General features: G+C 39.4%; 1 protein-coding gene across 1 annotated transcript; it reads left to right on the forward strand.

Moving 5' to 3' along the window:
- Positions 1 to 255: 255 nt before the first annotated feature.
- Positions 256 to 7440, forward strand: LOC308282296 (intelectin-1-like; the record flags this gene model as incomplete). The annotated part of the gene is made up of 4 exons (XM_080722643.1): positions 256 to 310; positions 901 to 1145; positions 3436 to 3597; positions 7291 to 7440. The coding sequence occupies 4 exons, from the start codon at positions 256 to 258 to the stop codon at positions 7438 to 7440; spliced, it is 612 nt and encodes a 203-aa protein (XP_080578769.1).
- Between the last annotated feature and the right edge of the window lie 2213 nt (positions 7441 to 9653).

The following is a 9653-nucleotide window of genomic DNA, read 5'->3' on the forward strand; positions in this document are numbered from 1 at the left end:
GGCACAGAATGCTTAGTCTTGCTTGTCTAATCTAATGAGGTAAGGTCATTGATTTATACGCTGTCTTATTTGAATTATATACAGTACATGGTTATTGATGGTCCTCTCTAACACATTGTTGAGCAAAGTGATTTTAAGGCTACTTTACATGTTACTGTTCAAATGGCCTAAATTGAACTGTTATAGACAGAACCTTTCTTGGTTGGAAACAAAGTGGTATGAACTATTGTCATTCTTTCCCTCTCCCCAGTCGTCATGTTCTTCTGGAGTTTCCTGTTCATCATTTGCATGGCCGTGCACCATGTCTCAGGTACTGTCAGCAACATCCTAAGGCCTTAAGAAAAATGTATTGTCCCAACGAGTTGAGAACTAGAGGGGACCGCGCCTTCTCTGTTGTAGGCCCTAAATTATGGAACAAGCTACCGTTCCATATTAAAACAGACCCTACTGTTTTAAATGCCGCATTAAGTCCCATTTTTATACTTTGGCTTTTAATCTACAAGTACAATGCTATTCATTTGTAATACTTCACAATCTACTTCCCTGAAGAGAAGAGAGAGAGAGAGAGAGAGAGAGAGAGAGAGAGAGAGAGAGAGAGAGAGAGAGAGAGAGAGAGAGAGAGAGGGAGGGAGGGAGGGAGGGGGGGAGTGTGTGTGTGTGTGTGTGTGTGGGGGGGGGGGGGGGGGTGTCTGGGAAACGAAGACAGTATGCAGTCACAATGTGATTTTCTCTGTACAGGAGGATACCGAAGCTGTAGAGAACTCAGAGAAGAGCTGAATATCGTAGAAGGTGAAGTGATTCATTCAGGACATAGCAGCTTCACTACTGTCTTTCTATTTGTGTTCTTGTTCCTACTTAATGTTGATTTTCATTCATGTTTCTGCCTCTTCAACCCTTCAGATGGCATCTATCACCTCTGTACTAAGAATGGCCTGTTATACCAGACCTTCTGTGACATGACGACTAATGGTGGTGGCTGGACACTGGTGGCGAGTGTCCATGAGAACAACATGTTTGGGAAATGTTCAGTGGATGACCGCTGGTCCTCACAGCAGTACAAACTAGAGGTGCCCGCTGGAGACGGCAACTGGCAAAACAGAAACACATTTGGAACAGTGGAGGGGGCCACCTCTGAGGATTACAAGGTAGGCTGGTCAATCTGAGGTTTGACCCAAAAGAAATTGCAATAGTAATGGTTCAAGGTTTTTTATGATCCTTAGAGTCATCCAAAACACATGTTAAAAATCTACCAAAATATTCTTAGTGGATCAAGGTGAATTCAGGGGGTTCACGTTTGGGTCCCTTCACTTACTATACAGGAAAAAAAGACCTCCAAAAAAATCTTATTTAAGTAGCATGTGAGGGGTCTTACTAGGGGTTCTTCATGATCCTGAATCCATTGCAAGCATTTGTTTTGCACGAAAAACATTCCCCAGGCTAAAAAGGGACACAGCAAAACTGAGCTGACCCCAGAAAAGTGATGACTCATCACTAAACCATAGTATTGGGGGTCAGTTTTTACCCCGAGGAATGTTTTTGGTGCAAAACAAATGCTTGGAATGGAATTAGAATCATGAAAAACCCCTAGTTAGACCCCTCACATGCTACTTAAAGAGGATTTTTTTGGGGGTTATTTTTTCCTGTATAGTAAGTGAAGGGACCCAAACGTGAACCCCCTGAATTCACCTTGATCCACTAAGAATATTTTGGTTGATTTTTACCATGTGTTTTGGATGACTCTAAGGATCATAAAAAACCTTGAACCATTACTATTGCAATTTCTTTTGGGTCAGGCCCTTTTTTTGCTTAGATTGACTGGCCTATTAATGCTTCTTTGATTTATTCTGCTCCCATGTTACCCATTCTATTACATCCATAGGCCTTCTGCTGATCATAGACTGTAAAAAATATGGACAGTGGAAAGTCATAGGTTTCTATGCTGCGCAAATGAAGCTTTTTTGGCCGTTGTATGGGTGTCGCAATCATTGTTTTAATGGTACCCAAGGAATGCTATTGGCTACAAACGGTCACGTGCAACCGTAAGGATACATGGGACATGCCGAAAATAAAGCACACGAAGAAGAACCATCACAAATATAACATAAATTGGACCATATTTTCACAAAACGCAAATCATGTTGATTGAAATAAGGCTTTAAACTAGCGACAGGAACCATAAAGTATTTATGACAATGTTTATTAAGAAGGTAAGAAAATCAAATGTAAAATTTTGGGGGAAATGAATGGAACCCTATGGAGAACATGTTGCTTCTGGAGCCAGAACAGCGCAACTAGCGGCCAAACATAGGAACCTTCAGTTCCGTGTTTGCTTCATTTTAAATCGGGACAACTACACCCCTGCTCCTGATACACAGATGCACTGATGCAAACTCCAAGTTTCAGAGAGCGTAGCGTTATTAAGACGTTCGATAGTCCGACGTCACATTCGTCCGACGCTGGTGAATAGTAACCTGGTGAAATGCTAACCTGCTGATGCTGGTTAATGCTAACCTGGTGAATGCTAACCTGGTGAATGCTACTATGCCTAAACCTAACCCTCACCTCAGTAAAACTATGCCTACACCTAACCCTAAATCCTGACCCTAACCCTATCCCTTTGTCGGACTAATGGGACGTCACAAAATAGAGATTTTACCCAAGTTTCATCACCTGGTTCTCCACTATTATGTCTTATCCCCTGTGCACATAAGTGCAATGCACTTGTGTATACTGTATACAGTAAAGGCCTATACCACTGCCTTTCTTGTGTACATACATAATACAAAATCACACCCGTGTGAACTGAGCGGTGGTTGTGTGTGTGTGTGTGTGTGTGTGTGTGTGTGTGCGTGCGTGCGTGTGTGTGTGTGCGTGTGTGTGTGTGTGTGTGAGAGAGAGAGAGAGAATATTGCAGTTGATGCTCAGACTAGACTCAAGTCACTGAGTGGTAGTTCAGGCTACATACACACATACATACATACATACATACATACATACACGGATACACGGATACATACACGGATACACACACGGCCATGCTATGGAGCGGTCTACCACCGCTCAAAAATCTAAATATGCAAAGTGTCATATTTATTTATTCACCCATATCCATAATCTCTAACTACCACTGTATATAATGTTTAAATTGAACATCTTTTTTTAAATTAGTATTGAAACATTATATTATGATAATCATTGCTATAGAGTGGTTGTTCAGTAAAAAGGGTCTCCCTATCTCTGTTACTAATACAATATAGCAATGATTATCAGAATATAGAGCTTGCCTTTAACCTTTTCAGTTTTAACCAAAATGTATCACTTATTGTACCTTTAACGCAATAAATAAAATAAAATAATGGTATTTCATGGAAAATTGTTGGAAAGTGTAAATAAATGTACATTTATTATTGTTCTAATTTTGTTTGTCTTTGACAGAATCCTGGCTACTATGATATTGAGGATTCACAGAACGTGGCAGTGTGGCATGTTCCCAACATCACTCCAGCCTGTGAATGGAAGAGAAAAGCTATCTTACGGTACCGCACTACCACTGGCATGTTTGGCTTCCGGGCTAGGAACTTCTACCACTTCTTTCAAGTAAGATCAGTTGAATGTCACATTGTACATTGTAAATACAATGTGTACTGTAGCTGATGTGCAAGACTTTTTGACAAGTCCAAGTACTCAAGTTTTGGGGTTCTGTATTCCGATGCATTATTTTGAAACTTGCACATTGAGTACTTTTACTTTTGTATACTTCTACTTATAACAGAGTATTATCTATATTGCAGAATTTATACTTTTACTTAAGTAAAACATTACAGTACATCTTTCATTACTGCATTGTAGCCCCTTTCCTATCAGAATATCTTACCATTTCAAAACTTTGTTTTATAGCTATTGATCCTGACTAACTACTGTTTTATACCAAATTGTGCGGCAAAAATAGCAAATCTACAAATTTGGACATGCTGTTGTGAGCTTGTAGATGTGCTATTTTTGTTATTTCTTTGAAAGATCTGAACATTTTCACCTACTACATAGGTTGAAAGTTGTTGAGATAAGACATTTATTTTAGTTGTCAAGGTCTGTGTTTATGTTGTGTTTTCATGTGACTACAGTACATCAAAGCATAATTATCATTGTTAAAACAGTGCATGGCTATTGTCATTTATATACTACCCACTTTTCCCTCCATTGCCAAGCACTTTCCTGTTAAATATGACAGTGAAAACAGTTGCCTACCCCCACCACACATGGAACGTATTAAATACGACTTTGGGAATGATGAGACCGTAAAAAGCTTGTATGGACCCAATTCAAATGGTAAGACTTCTTTATGAAGGCATGTTGTAGTGATGCATTGGTGTTAAGTTACTAAGTAAATGTATTCAAGTAGGCTACTGTACTTAAAGGGGAAGACCACCCATTTTCAATATTGAACTAATATACCTTAGAGGAGTTAGGGTTAGGGTTAGAAATTAAAAAAAAAAGTTCCCACACTTATGTGTTGCCTAGAACTGGAGGATTGATGTTGGGTTTTGTATTGCAAATCACAACTTGATGACATCACACATTGTACTTTACAATACAAACCCCAAAATCAATCCTCCAGTTCTAGGCAACACAGAAGAGGGGGAACTTTTTTTTTTATTTCCACACAACTCTGGGTGGTCTTCCCCTTTAAGTAGCCTGTAGTTTTGAGGTATTTTTTTTACTTTTGATTATTATTACAAAACACGTATTAACCTCATCAATCCTATACATTTTGGCCATTTGAAAATAGCCGATCAACTTGTAGATCTAATATTTTCAAAAGAATTTCAGACATTTGATTTGAAAACTTGTGAAATGGGACAGAGTACTTTCCACCATTTTGAAACCAATACTTTTTTACTTTTACTCAAGTAAATTTAGCACAGTTTAAAATATGGTCTTCTCTTTCAGGAGAGTTTGAGCCTGGCTGGATAACCTTCAGACCTACTAATGCTGAGGGGGTTTCCTTTGCCTTATGCTCTGGAGTTAAACCCAAAGACGGTAGATGCAATGTTCAACATGTGAGTACTATCTCTCTTTACTATGAATACATTACATATCAACATTCAACTCCCCTCGCATTGTCTTAACTCCATGATGGTTAATTGCCATATGATGTCCAAATTTGTTGTGCTATTTCTTGCAAATTGCTGTTGGTCTGCAATGTACATATTAAAACCGATTTAGTGCCATTCCCGAGAATACTCGTGAAAAGTACTCGAGTAGCCTGAGTGCCGATCCCGAGTATACTCGCGAAAAGTAATATATTACTGTAACGGCGGTTATCCTACCGGGTACAATGGCGGAAGGTTCCGAGCCGATCTCCGTCACTGATTTCTCATCATCACGGATCCACGAGCATAAAATAGTAATCCCATAACATTGAGGCAGACGGGGAATCTCATCTTTAATGTCCATTATCTCAAAACAACACTTTCAAGTGGGAGGATGGCAATAGATGATCGCTAATAAAACACATGTTGATCTCCTCCGTTCCGCCATTACACAACACCACGTGGACGACGAGCGTCATGACGTCATGACGCGATGACGTCAGACCGGAAGTGTTAACGCTATGGACTTCTGGCCTTCAAAATAAGAGACAGGCCGTTAACTCATACAGGGCCAGATTTCCAAAATATGAATATGAATGTGCGCTTATAACGCCAGGAAATAGCTATTTTGTATCCCCCCAGACCACCTTAACCAGACCACCTTAACGAATGCACGTTCAACATACCATACCACCAGATGACCACTAGAGACCACCATACACCATACACTGACATGGTCCCATGTTAAGCCTGTTTAAATCCACATAACAGGATGAGACGCTGACTTGGTCCTCATTGACTTAACATGGACGGGCCGCCGGTCACCATTTCAGCTCAATACTGTTCAATTCGTGCTTGATCGTCTCAAACCACCATTGGTATGGGCATCGGGACGTATTTAGATGCCACACAGAAAGTTTCAGAATCAAAATCCGACCTAGTGAAGCTACGTGAGGGTCGGATGGTTGCATTGAGGCTAACGCTAGCAGAGGCCTGTTGTCAACAGGAAGCCCTGGTTTAAAGGTGACGTCATAATCGTATCCTTTTTTTTCACGGTTTACGTGTGGACATTAGCTGAGGTAAGCTAACCATTTCGCTCCGTCTATAAACACATATTAAAAGCTTAAACAATGCTTTTATATAAAAGTCGCTCCGAGTCGCTCGGCACCAAACGCCATAGTGAACTAGTCGCTCGTAAAGTCGCCCGGCGCTAACTGAGTTAATGGGGCCAGCGAGAGGCACTCTGGACATTTTAATCTGTTAATCTCTGGGGCACAGAATGGGTTAATACACAGATCTCCACTACACAATGTTTGTAATTCTTTTCACATAAGCCTGTTATAGCGCCACCAGGAGGCCGAGATCTTGCACGCACATTCCCACTATGCAGAGGAAGAAATGGCACTTGGAACTTTTCAAATGATCCTCATGGTGGTGCTATAACAGGCCGTTTGCTCGAACTATAACTCCACTATAACTCCACCTCTATCAGTGTAAAACTTATGTGCATTCCCTAAAGGAAAAACCTCAGCCCAGCATTTTTCCACCTCTGCCTTTTATAGCGCCACCAGGAGGCTGACTTATGGAAAAAATCATATTACTCCTTTAGATTTTATCCACATTTCACACAAATCGGTACACATGATTTCTTGTCATGTCTTGCTAAGATTGACATATAAAGTTTGTAGGAGTGGCGCATTTTGAACAAAATGCTGCAAATCATGAATGCAGTGTTCCGATTGCAGTGAAACTTTGCCCGCACATTTGAATTATATTGAGGAACACATGCCAAGATTAGATTTAAGATTTAAGCTTCGTGCTTTTAATAAACGTTGTTTATGAAAGACCAATCGAGAATCGCTTAGTTTGAACATATCATTTAGTGTTCCATTCTTATTGTTCCATTTTCCATTCCAAGATGGAAAATATAACATTTGAAATGTACCTAAAATCACTATATTCCAATGTTTATGAACATTATGTAAACAAAGATTTAACAGCTCCCAAATAGGGCAAATCAAGATGAAAAAAATATTTAACTTAATATAGTATTCAGTCCTTCTATCAACATTTGGGAATAAAAACATTTTAATTGATACACTGTGTGTGTGTGTGTGTGTGTGTGTGTGTGTGTGTGTGTGTGTGTGTGTGTGTGTGTGTGTGTGTGTGTGTGTGTGTGTGTGTCCTTGCATTTTCATAGTATTGTATTGGTGGAGGAGGATACAGACCTACTGCACCGAGAATATGTGGTGACTTCAGTGGCCTTGACTGGAATGGCTATGGTACAAAGACAGGTTGGAGTGCATCGAAGGAATTTACGGAGTCCTCCGTGCTAATCTTCTATCGCTGAGCCTCCTGCATGTTTGGCCTCTTGATGTGTATTGTTTCTGTAACTTTCAGTTTGTTTGGTCTTTCATTTGTGGAATGTTGTCTTTTTTTGTTTTTTCAGCTTTTCAGTTTATTTTTATTTTTATTTTTAACTTATATAAAAAATAAAAAATAGAAAAATATATAGCACTTAGTGACTTTGGTCAACCACGGTTATAACATTTGATTTAATGTTCCCCTCTGCAATCACTTTATGTGCTATATGTGTATAAATAAGAACATGTCCATTTGTGGCTATTCATCGCTCACTACGAAAGAATCGCTCACTGCATGACTCTATGAGTTTTCAGAGCACATAGCACCTTTAAGGCTGCATTTTACCACACCAGTGATTTGGCCATCTATGTATCCATGTATGCTGAGAGTTAAAAGATAATTCTAGACTAGCCGTTTTTCTGATGTCATATGATATCCCGGGACAATCGGTGCAGGTGTTTTTCTTTTTCTTGAGTCCTCGGCAGCTCTGACCGCGAGCGACTCATGTTTTCTTGTTTACAGTAGGCTACATAAAGTGTTTATATATGCTACTGTTTTATTGCTGTTACCTGGATAGATAATTATAATAATATACAGTCAGTTGACAGTGAATATAATGAGCATACAAAGTGTAGTCTATCAACAGTGAAACTGTGTTCTAAACCAGTTGTCCTTGGACTAATCTTATCCTTTTGACTGCGACTGCTGAAAATATCAGATCTACAATCTCACATTGCGTCGCATCCATGGCACGTTGTGAGTTTGTAGCTCTTATATTTTCAGTGTTTGACACCATCGTAAGGCGTTCTCTGATAAAGGCCTTATCTACAGTATACACATAGGATGAGCGAAGCTGTACTCATAACAACAATGTCATACTGTACCAGGTCAACAAGAAGTGGCGTCTTCAGTCTTCAATGTTCACATTATTAGTCCATGGGCCATACCAGATGTCGCTCTCGGAAAGGTAGTAAAGGTTAGCATTTTTGAGAAGCTCTATATCTGTAGATAATATTTTGGTATGATAACCCTAAATTGACAGCTAAATTGGTGCTATCAGCCGCAAAAGTTGGTGTCCCATTTACTTTAATATACAGGGGGAAAAAAAACAAAAATCATCTGCTTGAAGTAGCATATGAGGGGTCAAACTAGGGTTTTTTCATGATTCTGAATCCATTGCAAGCATGTGTTTTGCACGAAAAACATTCCTTGGGCTAAAAACGGCCGCACAAAACTATGGTTTAGTGATGAAAAATGATGAGTCATCACTTTTCACAGTTTTGCACGGAATGTTTTTCGTGCAAAACACATGCTTGCAATTGATTCAGAATCATTATAAACCCCTATAGTTTGACCCCTCATATGCTACTTAAAGGAGTAGTTCACCCCCTATTTTTTTTGTTTTTGTCGCATTCCTAAGACAAAAATGTGATTATAGGACATTTACCTCCATTGATTCCGGATGGGTAGCCATATGCATGGCACTGGATGGGGAAACCATCAGGGTACATTTATAATCAAATGTTGTGTCTTAGGAAAGAGACAAAAAACTCAAAATATTTAAAACTAAAAAAAATCAAACTAAAACTCAAGTCTCCATAGCGTTAGTAATCAATAGAAAATAAGTCATTTTGGGGGTGAACTACTCCTATAAAGCAGATTATTTTTTTGCATTTTTTTTCCATAGTAAAATTTATGGGACACCAACTTTAGCAGCTGATCATACCAAAATATAATCTACAGTTATAGAGCTTCTCAAAAATGCTAAGTAACCTTTGCAACCTTTCCGAGAGCAACATCTCGTAAGGCCCATGCTAATAATGTGAACATTGAAGACTGAAGAAGCCACTTCATGTTGACCTGATACAGTGGGGGGGAGGGGCTGTAAATAGCTAAAAGACGACACAATGTTGGTCCGTATGTCCTTCCACCCATCTGTACAGTACAGTAGGTCAGGGGCGTCAATCTGGGGGAGACGGAGTGGTCATGTCCCCTCCAAACATCAGAGTGGCCCAAAGGGTTATTTAGTTATTTCATTTGGAATAATAAATGAATAAATAAGAATAAAAAAAATACTTGTTTGGATATAATTTCAACACAAACACAATGCTTTTTGAAGATGGGAGTAGAATCCTAGATTAATGCATTTTTTTACATTTCCGTACCATTGGACTGAATGCGGAAGAGGATATGCGGATG

This window comes from Nannobrachium achirus (assembly GCF_963921795.1).
Source record: "Nannobrachium achirus genome assembly, chromosome: 3".
NCBI lineage: Eukaryota > Metazoa > Chordata > Actinopteri > Myctophiformes > Myctophidae > Nannobrachium > Nannobrachium achirus.